This window comes from Vipera ursinii (assembly GCF_947247035.1).
Source record: "Vipera ursinii genome assembly, chromosome: 6".
Lineage (NCBI taxonomy): Eukaryota > Metazoa > Chordata > Lepidosauria > Squamata > Viperidae > Vipera > Vipera ursinii.
The window spans coordinates 2,231,272-2,246,271 of NC_139515.1; the positions used below are offsets into that span (position 1 = coordinate 2,231,272).

The following is a 15,000-nucleotide window of genomic DNA, read 5'->3' on the forward strand; positions in this document are numbered from 1 at the left end:
CATATTTTCCAGTTTTTTCCTTGTCGGTGGAATGAAAGACTTGCTCTCTTTCTTTGGGTTCCACCAGCACCACCTGTTAAGTGTGGAACACTCGTTTTGTTTTTGTTTTTCTGACACCCACATACCTGACGTTCTGCGAAAGCCGCAATAATATACACTCTGTCCTCTTCCCACTATTGTCTTTATGCAACGAACAAGAAAACGGTTTCAAGCGTGGACTGTTTTGTTCTCCGTGGGTAGAATCCAAAATTTGCGTTTTTGTGGCAGTCACATCAGTTAGGAAAGGTGAACCTTTTTCTAAAAAAAAAATGCATTTCACCATCCAGATGTGTCTCTTGGCAAACATTGCCTTTTTATGTGGTGCATAATCTGTTACCGTTTATCTTTTTTCTATCTTCTTGAATATACTGGAGGTCTTTCTGCGGTATGAAAGTTCAGAGAATGGCACCATTTTTTTTTAAACCATGCAAAGCTTCTCCATTAATCCCCAAATCTTTTTTGGGTTATGCAAAAAGCCGAGACTAGGTCTTCCAGGTTCTCCATAGCTTGCAACCATATAGGATAGGACAGGATAGGATAGGATAGGAATACAGAATAGAATAGAATAGAATAGAATAGAATAGAATAGAATAGAGTAGAGTAGAGTAGAGTAGAGTAGAGTAGAGTAGAGTAGAGTAGAGTAGAGTAGAGTAGAATAGAATAGAATAGAATAGAATAGAATAGAATAGAATAGAATAGAATAGAATAGAATAGAATAGAATAGAAGCTGGAAGGGACCTTGGAGGTCTTCTAGTCCAGCCCCCTGCTCAAGCAGGAGAACCTATAACATTCAAGACAAGTGACTGTCTAGCCTCTTCTTAAAAATCTCCAGTGATGAAGCACTCACAACTTCTGGTGGCAAGCTGTTCCACCAGTTAATTGTCTTCACTGTCAGGAAGTTTCTCCTTAATTCCAGGTTGCTTCTCTCTTTGGTCACTTTCCAACCATTGTTTCCTGTCCTGCCTTCTGGTGCTTTGGAAAATAGGTTGACCCCCTGTTCTTTGGGGCAACCCCTCAAATACTGGAACGCTGCTATCATGTCTCCGCTATTTCTTCAGGCAAGGAGCTACAATCACCTGCCTCCTCCCTCTACCCAAGAATGGCCTTCATACTTATCTCAAAATAACATGGCTTTTATCTGGGCAGGTCAGGGGCACAGCCTACAGTTGCTTCGTTTGTTTAATGATTGCACACAAACTTGCCTTTTATTTAGGGGAACTGTGAAGAATGCTGTATTGCACCCTGTCTTGATGGCCACACAATATGGACTTTGCCATGCTTGCACTATGGTTTTTGTAGTGCTGTTGCACTAGCTAACCCAGCTGGGTGTCCTTCTGTTCTAAATCTGCCTTTTTGTTTTTCAAAATGTGCTGCTAACTATTTGCCTTCAGCTTTAACCATCCAGAAATGCCTCCGTTTAAGAAACCAGGTCTGGCAGTTAGTCCTAAATGCTCCATTTAGTGACCATTCAGTTGCAATAGCCCTGAAAAAAGTGACTTATGACCGTTTTTCACACTTACGACCGTTGCAGCACCCCCATGGTCGCGTGATTTACACTTGGATGCTTAACCACTGACTCACATTTACGATGGTCGCAGTGTCTCCCGGGGTCATGTGATCCCCTTTTGTGACTTTCTGACAAGCAGGGACTCACTTAGAAACCGTGTTACTAACTGAACAAGTGATTCGCTTCACAAATGTGGCAAGAAAAGTAAGGAAATGGGGCAAAACTCACTTAACCAATTTCTCACTTAGCAACACAAATGGCTCAACTGTGGCCGTAAGAAGAGGACTGCCTGTTCATTGTACGTCACTGTTTCCCTTTTCATCTGTTCTCCAGCCTGGGTGAACAAAAACGAGAATTGAGGCCCAAAGATGGGAAGCGTTGAGAATATATCCTATCTATACCCACTCTGACATTTTCCTTTGCAAATGTTTCTTGTGCTTTTATTCAGAACCCCATGCTCTTTTCAAGCCTGGTCGCTCACAGATTAATGGAGGTCTTTAATTCTTACGATGTAACTAGACTGTTAACGCTGCAACGAATTGAGTTGAAGCCATTTTCACTTCATTTTTCGGTTGCCACATCATTAGGAGGGGGGAGTGTAGCTTTAAGTTAGCAATAACAATTCTTAGGTCTGTGGGAACCAAGGTCATAACTGATTACATTTTGGCTGGCTGGAGAGCTGGGAGGAGCGCCCGGCATTTAGCAACAATTGGTGAATGTGATTTGTGACACCTAGTTGGGGTGGGAATTGCAACTTTGCAACTTTGTAACCAGGGGGAAGGGAAATTTAGCCTTGGGTTTACCTTTGTACGTGCTGATATTTTATAGCCAAATAAAAATGTTCCTTGAGGAAGATTTCTTTGCTTCTAAATTCTTTTAACTGGTCTCATCGACACAGACGTTCATCCCTCGAGAATGGCCAAATTTGAAAATTTTAGGTAAAGGAGAATGGGAAATTGCTCTTAAAAATAGTGTTTAATGTGCTGGTTTTATATTTCAGGTTTAAGGATTATAGGGAACCACCGTGGGCTGAAAACCCTTATGAATTCTCTAAGCAATATTGGTCTGTTCTCTCTGCTCGTCTGGCATTTGTCATTATCTTTCAGGTAAACATTTTCACTTTGGTATTCCTTTTCCCTTGAATAAGACAGATTTAGGATGCCCTACGCAGTGAGCAAACAGAATAAATAAATAATAATGGATTGAGAGAGGGGGAGTGGCCCAAAGTCAACCAGGAAGTTTCCATGTCCGGAATCTTAGACGAAAGTGAGTCTAGATCTCCGTTGGGCCACCCAACACCTTAACCATGAAGTCACACACCAGCTATGTTTGCTTGAATTAGGAAGTGTATATCACCATTTCCTGATGGCGCAGTGGTCAGAATGCTGGATTGCAGGCTGACTCTGCCCACAGTCTGGAGTTCGAATCTGACAGGCCTAAGGTTGACTCAGCCTTCCATCCTTCTGAGGTCGGTAAAGTGAGGACCCAGATTGTTAGGGGCAATATGCAAACTCTGTAAACCACTTAGAGAGGGCTGTAAAGCACTGTGAAGCGGCATATAAGTCTAAATGCTATCACTATTGCTAGTTCTCCACAGCTGGTGCCCTGTATTCTTCTACCAATTGTGATCCATCACCTCCTCCTCCTCCTCCTCCTCCTCCTCCTCCTGCACCTCCTTCTTCTTCTTTTTCTTCTCCTTCTCCTCCTCCTGCTTCTCTTTCTTCTCCTTCTCCTCCTCCTCCCCTCCTCCTCCTCCTCCTTCTTCTTCTTTTTCTTCTCCTCCCCTCCTCCTCCTCCTCCTTCTTCTCCTTCTCCTTCTCCTTCTTCTCCCTCTCCCCCTCCTCCTCCTCCTCCTCCTCCTCCTCCCTCTCCCTCTCCCCTCCTCCTCCTCCTCCTTCTTCTCCTTCTCCTTCTTCTCCCTCTCCCCCTCCTCCTCCTCCTCCTCTTCCTCCTCCTCCTCCTCCTCCTCCTCCTCCTCCTTCTTCTTTTTCTTCTCCTCCCCTCCTCCTCCTCCTCCTTCTTCTCCTTCTCCTTCTCCTTCTTCTCCCTCTCCCCCTCCTCCTCCTCCTCCTCCTCCTCCCTCTCCCTCTCCCCTCCTCCTCCTCCTCCTTCTTCTCCTTCTCCTTCTTCTCCCTCTCCCCCTCCTCCTCCTCCTCCTCTTCCTCCTCCTCCTCCTCCTCCTCCTCCTCCTCCTCCTCCTCCTCCTCCTTCTTCTTCTTCTTCTTCTTCTTCTTCTTCTTCTCCTTCTCCTTCTCCTCCTCCTTCTTCTTCTCCTCCTTCTCCTTCTCCTTCTCCTTCTCCTCCTCCTCCTCCTCCTCCTCCTCCTCCTCCTCCTCCTTCTTCTCCTTCTCCTTCTTCTTCTCCTTCTTTCTTGGCAGAATCTGGTGATGTTCCTCAGTGTGCTGGTGGACTGGCTGATCCCAGATATTCCCAAGGATATCAGCGAGCAGATCAAGAAGGAGAAGAGCGTGCTGGTGGATTTCTTCTTGAAGGAAGAGCACGAGAAACTGAAATTGATAGAAAACTTTATCACCCGGGACAAACAGAGGAGTTGGAGTGAAACGAGAAGGAAGAGGAGCCGGGCGGCCAGTTTCTCCCAGTTCTACCGAAGTCGCCGGGGCAGTTTTACGTCTCTTGGTTCGAGACACAGCGATGTATGATCCACATTTGAACCACCAAGAGCCTGGCGGCATACTCATTTGGTTCCTCCGAGGAACGATCAGAGCTGTAGCAAACGTCAACCATCCCAGTTGGTGCATTCTAAGAAAGGATCTCCTGGTCCAAAGGAGTTTCACCAAGAGTAAAACTTTATTGAAAGATCCATTCTAGGGACAGCAGTTCCGGGGTTTTCCCGCGAAAACCAGACACAAGTCAAAAACCCCTTTTCTCCTCTGGGCCACCCACCGTTTCATTGCCCACCAATTACACTCAGCTCTTTTGCTTTGGGGAAACAGTCTGTGCCGTTTAAACCATTGAGGGACTTGAACATGGTGGGGGGGCTCTCATGCATTCCTTAGCCCTCACCTCTCCATAGGAATTTACCAAACCCCTCTCCCGTTTCTGTTTGGCAAACTGCAAGGCGAAATCAGGTGCAGGCGACGGTGTAGCCAAGTCAGCTTTGACAGTAACACAAAGGGAGTTCAGGGGACTTTAGCAGAAGATCCTCATCACTCGCCTGAGGAAGTGGTGAGCACTGTGCTTGCTACAAAGCCCTTAGCAGAGCTACGACTAAGAGAAAGAACTGTCCTTAGGAATGAAATCTCATCAACCGTGGTACCTGTCGCACGATCTCACCTTGGTGGCTGGGAGGAAGACCTCTGATAGAGATCTAGAACAGCAGATGTTCTTTTCAGAGCCATCTCCGTAACGTTACAAGCATCCGTGATTTTCATCGGTTTTAATCCCCACAGCTCCCAACCCATCGAGACTTAACAGCGTTGGGTGGGAACGTTGATGCCAGCGGTCTCTAATTTCTGTTGTAAAATTACTATAGGTTCCTTCACCCGAAAATGCCCGTCATAGTTTCCTGAACACGGAAATCGTCCGGTTAAAGTTGTAACGTAGGAGGTGGGACGCGGTGGCTCAGTGGGTTAGGACGCTGAGCTTGTCGATCGGAAGGTCGGCAGTTTGGCGGGTCGAATCCCAAGTGCCGCGTAACAGAGTGAGCGCCTGTTACTCGTCCCAGCTTCTGCCAACCTAGCAGTTCGAAAGCACGTAAAAAATGCAAGTAGAAAAATAGGGACCACTCCGGTGGGAAGGTAACAGCGTTCCGTGCGCCTTTGGCGTCTAGTCATGCCGGCCACATGACCACGGAGACGTCCTCGGACAAGCGCTGGCTCTTCGGCTTTGAAACGGAGATGAGCACCGGCCCCTAGAGTCGGAAACGACTAGCACGCATGTGCGGGGGAACCTTTACCTTTTACCTAGGAGGTGGAGCCAAGTCCCCCAAGCTTGGCTGTCGTTTGGCAGGATTGTCATTTTAAAACTTGCTCGGGTCTCCGGCTTGCCCTGTCTCTGATGGAGGGTTTTCCACCTACCCAACAAGCCTTGGTTGCTCAGCTAGATGAAGAGATGAAAAGAGGCACAGTTGCCAAAAGGAGTGAAAGGATTTGGGGTTTTCCAAATCCAGCCTTTGAAGGTTTCCTAGCCTTGTAAAATGTCATGGGAGGGGGTGGGAGGGAGAGAAAATACTAGATTCTTCAGCGACTGACTTGGAACGACCTTTGCTACTAGATCAGGGGTCGCCAACCTTTCTGGGTTTGCAGCCCAGTAGGAAACGGAGGGACAGGCACCTTTATGCACACATGTGTGCATGCACAAATGTGGCCGGGTGCACATGCATGCAAATGGGGCTGCTAGCACTGGTGCACGGCTCGTGGCTTCCCTTCTGTCATGGTGAGAGGCTTGTGGGTCACGGCTCGACTAGCACCGGCACAAAAGCAAGGGGTGAGCGCATGCACATACGTGCAGTGGCCAGCTACTCATGCAGCCCGGTGGCCAAGAGGCTACGACTTATTTCTGGACGGTGGCCCATAGGTTGGGGTCCTCTGCATTAGATGACCACCAACTGGCCTAGTGGTGGGATTCAGACAGTTCGCACCACTTTGGCAGCCAATTTTTTGTTGCCCAGGCCCAGAACGGACTTCCGGAACTGGCATCCAGAGAACCGGTTGTTCACCTATTTGAATCCCACCACTGAAATGGCCGCATGAGAACACCTTAAGAGTCCAGTAAGAGAATTGAGAGCAGGTCAGTTTTTCCCATCCTTAGAAGTTTAAAAAAGACTTTTCTATCTATCCTGGGACCGGACTTAAGATCCGTATTTTCTTTATTGGAAAAGGTGAGTGGATGTGTCTTTTATGTCTTCCCCCGCACCGCTGTCCCGAAAAGTTGGCTTCAATCTATTTACACAGGGACCTAGTTTTTCCTCGCTATGACTTTGGCCCCAAACCATAAAACTTGTTTGAAATTTCCTACCAGACTCAAGCTTTACATATATATATATATATATATATATATATATATATATATATATATATAAAACTGGAACGCTAAGGGCATCGTTAAAAAAAAAGTTGTAAATGTACGCGATTCAGAACTCCTGGCAGTAGTTGCTCTTAAATTTGCCCACAATTCCTCCATCCATTTCCATTGTTCTATATTTTCTAAAAGGATCATTATTTGGTCACAAAATAAAAATAAAAAATAAAAAATAAAGATGCTTTAGTCATTCATTCATGCTTTCCTGTGTTAGGGTGCCAAATAATGCTGCCAAATTCTGACACGTTGAGAGTACAGGAGGTCTTTGACTTAGGACGACAATCGAGGCCAACGTTTCTGTTGTTATAAGTAAGACATTTGTTGTATGAGTTTTGCCCTGTTTTACGACTTCTCTTGCCACAGTTTTTATATTTATTTATTTATTTATTTATTTATTTATTTATTTATTTTATTTATTTATTATTTTGACTTCTATACCACCCTATTCCCGTAGGACTCAGGGCGGTTTACAGGGCAATTAAAACCATACAATACAAAAGTTAAAATAAATTTAAAACAAGTAATTAAATTTAAGCCCAAAAATAAAAAAAAAGTTTTAAAATTAAAACTTTAAAACTTTAAAACCCAATTAAAAACCCCTCAGTCTAGGCCAGACATCTCGAAGAGCCAGGTTTAAGGTCCCGGCGAACGAACGGAGGCCGGGGGCAGTCCTAAGGGAATCGCTGCTGTTGTTCAGTTAGTAACACGGTTGTTAAGTGAATCTGGCTTTCCCCCTTAACTTTGCTCGTCAGAAAGGTCTCATTGTGATGCCGGGACGCTGCGACCGTCATACGTATGAAGCAGTTGCCAAGCGTGTGAATTTTGATCAAATGGCCCAGGGGAATGCCGCAAAGGTTGTAACTGTGAAACAATAATGATCGGTCACATTTTTTCAGTGCCGTTGTAATCTTGAACGGTCACTTATTGAACTGTCGTAAGTCCAGGACTACCTATAGTTACCACCAGCCTACTCTGGAACTACTTCGGGAGCAGAGAGTCTCTCTTCGAGAGGGGTAGCAGGCCGTCTTCACCCAACAGAGAGAAGACGATGCTTCTCCCAAGTACAGAAGATAAGTTTGCAATAGTGGTGAATGTCTGTAACTCGGCTGCAGGATGAGGGTGAGGTTTTGTTCTCCGAGCTTCTGGGTTGGCTTCCCCAACGTTGCGCTACCAGGCTAGGTGACAACTTCAGTGGAGTTTAAGGGGGGTGTTGGTGTTCTTCTGTTTAGAAGGGCTTCAGGTGTGGTCAGTGGCTCTTGTGATGGGCAGTTGACGTCAGGTGAGGGTCCCATCAGGGCAGGATCTCGTGATGGGACAGGTGTGGGTGGGTCAAGTGAGGGTCTTGTGATGGATCTGGTGTGCGTCTGTAGGACGAGGGTGAAGGTTCGTTCCCCAAGCTTATGGGTTGGTCTCCTCACCAGGCTGGGTAACATTTCAGTGGATTTTAAGGGGGATATCTGGAGGGGAGGATTGTCAAAGGCTACAAAATCCAAGAACTGACCCCATGTTTTTTTAAAAAAATAAAAATAAAAATCAAGGGTCATTTACTTGGTTGTTTTCTTTTGAGAGAGGGAGAGGGAGAGAGAAACAGAGAGAGAAAACAGAGAGAAACAAAGAGAAAAAAGAGAGAAAGGGAGAAAGAAAGAGAGAGAGAAAGAGAAAAGAGAGAGAGGGAGAAAGAGAAAGAGGGAGAAAGAAAGAGAGAGAGAAAAAAAGAGAGAAAGAGAGAGAAAGAGAAAGAGGGAGAAAGAAAGAGAGAGAGAGAGAAAGAGAGAGAGAAAGAGAGAAAGAGAAAGACAGAAAGAGGAAAAAAGAGAGAGAGGGAGAAAGAAAAAGAGGGAGAAAGAAAGAGAGAGAGAGAGAAAGAGAGAAAGAGAGAGAAAGAGAAAGAGGGAGAAAGAAAGAGAGAGAGAGAGAAAAAGAGAGAAAGAGAGAGAGAAAGAGAGAGAGAAAGAGAAAGAGAAAGAGAGAGAAAGAGAAAGAGGGAGAAAGAAAGAGAGAGAAAGAGAAAGAGAGAAAGAGAAAGAGAGAGAAAGAGAAAGAGGGAGAAAGAGAGAGAGAGAGAGAGAGGGAGAGAAAGAAAAAAAGAGAGAAAGAGAGAAAGAGAAAGAGGGAGAGAGAGAGAGAGAGAGAGAGAAAGAGAGAAAGAGAAAGAGGGAGAAAGAAAGAAAGAGAGAGAGAGAAAGAGAGAAAGAGAAAGAGAGAGAAAGAGAAAGAGGGAGAAAGAAGAGAGAGAGAGAAAGAGAAAGAAAGAGAAAAAAAAGAGAGAGAGAGAGAGAAAGAGAGAGAGATAGAAAGAGAAAGAGAAAGAGGGAGAAAGAAAGAGAGAGAGAGAAAGAGAGAAGAGAGAGAGAAAGAGAGAGAGAGAAAGAGAAAGAGGGAGAAAGAAAGAGAGAGAGAGAGAGAGTGCACATAAAACCATTTAACCCATAATCTAATTTAACTAATTTATCCAATTGGAACATTTTATCCAATAATAGGGGATTTAGTGTACAACAAAATAAATGTCTTCCAATGGACCCGTGGTGTTGAATAAGAAGTAATATTAAGTATCAGCATTTTACTCCGTATTCATGTAAAACTCACTCCAATCCCCTAGGTGGGTGTCTGGCTAAAACAAATTTACTGTTCATCAGTTTGGGCCCTTGGTTTTGAGACGGCCACCAAAAAAAAAAAAAGGATCTTTTTGGGGCGGGAACAGCTGGTCTGGGGTGAAAGAAAAGGAACAGAATATTGGAAAGAATATTGAGAGCTAATTAAAGGATGACCAGACGTTTGACGTTAATGCTGAAGTCTGGTTTATGGAAGCAATAAAAGCAACGAATGAGGGAAGCAAGACACGTGGGAGGTTAATCTGAATGCTTCAACACTGAACAGGTAGTAAAGCAAAGACGCTAGCGTGGTTGATGAGTGTATTTATGGATGAATATTCAGGAATGCTTGTACGGACGTTAGAGGGTGATTGGGGACGTCCATGTGCATTCACACAAGCAGAAGACGTCATGTTAGCTGAGTACGGAATAATCTGCAGCTTACAGGTAGTCCTCGACTTACAACCACAACAACATTTCTGTTGCTAAGCAAGACCTTTGCTAAGTGAATTTTTGCCCCATTTGACGACCTTTCTTGCCACACTTGTTAAGGGAACTGCCACCGTTGTTAAGCTAGTAACACGGTTGTTAAGTGAACCTGGCTTCCTGTGTTGGCTTTGTTTGTCAGAAAGTCACAAAAGGGGATTACATCACACACACACACACACACACACACACACACACACACACATACCCAGGACACTGCCGCCGTCCCAAGTGTGAGTCAGTTGCCCAGCATCTGAATGTTGATCACATGACCATGGGGATATTGCAATGTTCAGAGGGCTGAAAAACGACCGTAAATCACATTTTTCAGTGCCCCTGTGACTTTGAATGGTCATTAAATGAACTCTTGTGAATCGAGGATGCACGTTAGACTGAATAATTTTTTTCTTTATTTCCTCTTTCACTATTTTGGTGTCGAGGGAGATACAAAGTTCTGGTTCTTGATTAGATGATGCAGCAAGAAATAATATAATAATATAATATAATATAATATAATATAATATAATATAATATAATATAATATAATATAATATAATATAATATAATATAATATAATATAATATAATATAATATAATATAATATAATATAATATAATATAATATAATATAATATAATATAATATAATATAATATAATATAATATAATAATATAATATAATATAATATAATATAATATAATATAATATAATATAATATAATATAATAGTAATGTAATGTAATGTAATGTAATGTAATGTAACAGAGTGAGCTCCTGTTACTTGTCCCAGCTTCTGCCAACCTAGCAGTTCTAAAGCACCTAAAAATACAAGTAGAAAAATAGGGACCACTCCGGTGGGAAGGTAACAGTGTTCCGTGCGCCTTTGGAGTTTATTCATGCCTGCCACATGACCACGGAGACGTCCTCGGACGAGCGCTGGCTCTTCGGCTTTGAAATGGAGATGAGCACCGGCCCCTAGAGTCGGAGACGACTAGCACGCCTGTGCGGGGGAACCTTTACCTTTAATGTAATGTAATGTAATAATATATAATATAATTATGTAGATAGAGAGAGAGAAAGAGATAGATAGATAGATAGATAGATAGATAGATAGATAGATAGATAGATAGATAGATAGATAGATAGAGATATAAATAGAGATTATAGATGATAGATAGAGATAGAGATAGAAAGAGAAAGAGATATAGATGATAAATAGATAGATAGATGCAGATGTAGATATGTGTGCGTGTATGTGTGTGTGTGTGTGTATATATATATATATATATATATATATATATATATATATATATATATATATATATATAGAGAGAGAGAGAGAGAGAGAGAGAGAGAGAGAGAGAGAGAGAGAGAGAGAGAATATATATTATATTTATATATATTTTATATATTTATTTGATTTATATACCGCCCTTCTCCTTATAAAAATATAATATATCAAATACAAAGGTATTTGTTCCGGAACACGGATAACTTAGTGAATGATTACAAAATATATCTGAACAGTGGAACAGTAGACCAAATAGATTAATTAGGTGCCCCGACTAATAGTAGGAAAGTTTACTAAAGGTAGGGAAATGAAAATACTGATTTCAAGGCAGGCAAATACTGTTTGAAAGCCAAGAGGGGTTTGGGGCAAAGAATAATGGTTGGAAGGTTGTCTTAAGAGCCTGCTTCTGCGCCCTTTCTTGTGTTGACTTATGTCAGAAGAAGCATAAAAGGAAAGATGAATGCAGCGAAGAGAGGATGTTTAAGGCGGTGCAGCAAACAAAAGGAGAGGGAGAATTAGAAACGAATGGGAGGCCCAGGACGGAGTGAATCTGGAGTGAAAACAAAGAGGAGAGATCAGGATAAAAGGGGTGCAGCACAGAGCGAAGGATTTTAAAGCCCCCTAATAACTGCACGTCATTTTCATGCCTCTTATTCCTTTTCCTTATTGTTTTTCAATCCTCTTCCGCATTTTCAGCAAAATTGCTCACCCCAAAAGGCCATAAGCAGGGTAGGTACCGATGTATGTATTTATGCTAAACGGAGAGTATCGTATACAGATCTATATTATTATACAATGAGTTAGACAATAACAATAATAATATTCTATTCTATTCTATTCTATTCTATTCTATTCTATTTTATATTCTATTCTGTTTTTTCTATTCTATTCTATTCTTCTCTTCTATATATCTGTTCTATTCTATTCTATTACTATATTCTATTCTATTCTATTCTATTCTATTCTATTCTATTCTATATTTTATTCTGTTTTTTCTATTCTATTCTATTCTATTCTATTCTATTCTATTCTATTCTATTCTATTCTTCTCTTCTATATATCTGTTCTATTCTATTCTATTATTCTATTCTATATTTTATTCTGTTTTTTCTATTCTATTCTATTCTATTCTATTCTATTCTATTCTATTCTATTCTTCTCTTCTATATATCTGTTCTATTCTATTCTATTATTCTATTCTATATTTTATTCTGTTTTTTCTATTCTATTCTATTCTATTCTATTCTATTCTATTCTATTCTATATTTTATTCTGTTTTTTCTATTCTATTCTATTCTATTCTATTCTATTCTATTCTATTCTATTCTATTCTATTCTATTCTATTCTATTCTATTCTATTCTATTCTATTCTATTCTACCTGTAAACTGCAGATTATTCCGTACTCAGGTAACATGACATCTTCTGCTTGTATGAATGCACATGAATGACCCCAATCACCCTCTAACGTCCGTACAAGCATTCCTAAATATTCATCCATAAATACACTCATCAACCATGTTAGCGTCTTTGTTTCACTACCTGTTCAGTGTTGAAGCATTCAATTTAATTGAGGAGACGAGAGGAGAGGAGGAATTATATATTTTAATAATTGGAATAACCATGTGATTCCTGGTTATAGATTATCGACAAATGGATTCTGCCCTACTCCAAGCATGATTTCACTCTCAGAATCAAAGATAAACTTTCCTCTATCTGAGTAGGTCTTAAGAACCTCAGAAAGTGTCCAGCATTGTGTTTGAAGAGACAACTGGAGTTATGACAATCTATGCAGTCACATCACTTGACTGTTTATTGTTGTTCACTTTAAGAGAAGATGACCCTTCATTTAATGGCCAAGTCTCCAATGTCAAGCTTTCCTGGCTTGGAGGGAAAAAAAAAGTCTTGCATCACAACAGCCTTTGGCTCTGTAGGGTGTGGAAAAGCAGAGCTTTGTTACTGACCTCCTAAATCAGGGGTAGGCAACCTCGGCTCTTTTATGACTCATGGACTTCAACTCCCAGAATTCCTGAGTCAGTCAGGAATTCTGGGAGTTGAAGTCCATGAGTCATAAAAGAGCCGAGGTTGCCTACCCCTGTCCTAAATGGAATAAATCCCCTCCGTTCCCCAGGATCAAATCCAAAAGCTTTTCTCCAGGGCACAACCCCCCCACCCCCACCCACCCAGCTTCTCAAAACAAAAACACAACCGCGCAACACAATAAGAAAATGAGCAAGAAAGTGACAGAAAGAGGCAATAAAATACGGTCAGGACAGAGGCAATATTTGAGTGGCTGCTGCAATATGCCGGAGTAGGACCTCAAATCAATCAAAATTCAACCTTAGCGAGAACTAGTTCTTAGTTTAGGGTCTTTAAGGAGATTGGCCTAAGAAGGAAAGTTGTTAAGAGACCTAAGCAGCACATAGGCCCAAGAAACAAATAGATGAATAAATAAAAAAAAGACTTTGATTCAAATGTTGAGCATCGCTTTAAGCTGCGGTCGTGCAGCCAAGTGTCAATTCCCTGCTGGCCTTGTCAGTAAATGAAACCCTAGTTTAAGCGACTTCTCATTTACCCTCTCCGTCTTGTCCCCGTCTGCAAATGCCGCACGCACAACCACCCCCTAGTTGTGCCCCACAAACAGGCTACGCAAACAGAAACCCTCGCTTGGGTGAGCAAGGCCGCAAAAGACGGAGACATCCCGAGTGACTGGCTGAGCGAGCCGGAGTCAGCTGTGTTTGCATTCGCGGACAGATAATGTGTAACACACCTTGTGAGAAGTGCCCTTGGAAGGCTGGAGAGTCTCCTGTTTTGTACAGCCTTCATTGTTCGGCGGAATTGGGGAAAACCGAGCCACGGAGAAGAAAGGGCAGGTGGTTGCATTTGAAGGGCGTATCGCTTTTCACCCTTCGCTCCAGAGGAAGCTAATGTTATGTTTGTCTGTCGGGAGGGTCCCTGGAGTCCTGCCTTGGTCTCCCCCTTAGCCCCCCTCAGCCCCACCAAAGCTGGGAAAGGAGCACAAAACCAGCAACCTGAGTGCCTTTTTTTAAAAAATGGAGCTTCCCTTTGATGGCTCCTCAAAACATGCTTTCTGCCTTTATCTTGATCCACAAAGCTGGGCTTAAAGAGAAGCCTGGGCAGATTAGCAACGGCTTGGTCCCCAAGGATTAACATTCCCACAGAAACCGTTTGACGCTCTCCTCCTGACCAGATTGCCTATGAAAACTATCCTCAGATGCCTGTAACTGGAGACCTACGGACTCTGCCGTTGAAATGTACATTTTTTTTTCTGCCTGGAGAAAAGAAATTTTCTAAGTCCTTATCGGAAAGCTTATTCCTCCCATAATGTGTCTGAAGTAGGATAATTCCCTTATCAGCTTGAAACTGAGAAACCCACGACATGGGACTTTACATTTCTGGAGAACGGTTATTGGGTCGTTGTTGTTGGTTTTTTTTTTGTGTGTGTGTGTGTGTGTTTGTTTTTTCCATTTTGTTTCAGAGGGCTGCTAGAAATCTGATCAAATAAAATAATTATAATTTTAAACGCTAGGCATGCTACATCTGAATGGCATCGGCTTGCCGACAGAGATCCGTAATAGTCAAAGCTGTGCTTTTTCCCCCGCAGAAATTTATGGCTGTGAGAATTGGACTGTAAGGAAGGCTGGATGCCGAAGGATTGACGCTTTCAAGCGGTGGTGCTGAAGAAGATCTTGCGGATCGCAAGGAGGTCTGGATAAAAATATAGGGGGCCTTAAAGTGAACCCCCCTGTAAAAAAAAAATTCACTTCCAACCCAACCTAACTTTAAAAGACTCCAGTTCAGCACATTTACTCAGGGAGTAACCCCCAAGGAGCCAGTTTGGTGTAGTGGTTAGGAAGGCATCAAGCTGGAAACTGGGAGAAGGGGAATTCTAGTCCTGCTTTAGCCTCAAAGCCAGCTGGTCAACTCTAAAGGAAAATCAACCCTGATTGTTCTGGGAAGGACAGATCCTGAAGCTGAAGCTTATTTGCAGACCGTCCAGACGCCCACCGAGATAATCCAGTTGGCCC

The 15,000-nt window shown here is 42.6% G+C and overlaps 1 protein-coding gene across 1 annotated transcript in view; it reads left to right on the plus strand.

Annotated features, from left to right (window-relative positions):
* Positions 1–4,206, plus strand: part of ANO2 (anoctamin 2) — a gene marked incomplete at its 3' end in the record, with an annotated part of 106,600 nt that extends 102,394 nt beyond the window's left edge. Inside the window, exons 22-23 of the mRNA XM_083365837.1 lie at positions 2,547–2,652; positions 3,925–4,206. Coding sequence (XP_083221963.1) covers positions 2,547–2,652; positions 3,925–4,206 — 388 coding nt within the window. The remainder of the gene's footprint in view (positions 1–2,546; positions 2,653–3,924) is intronic.
* Between the last annotated feature and the right edge of the window lie 10,794 nt (positions 4,207–15,000).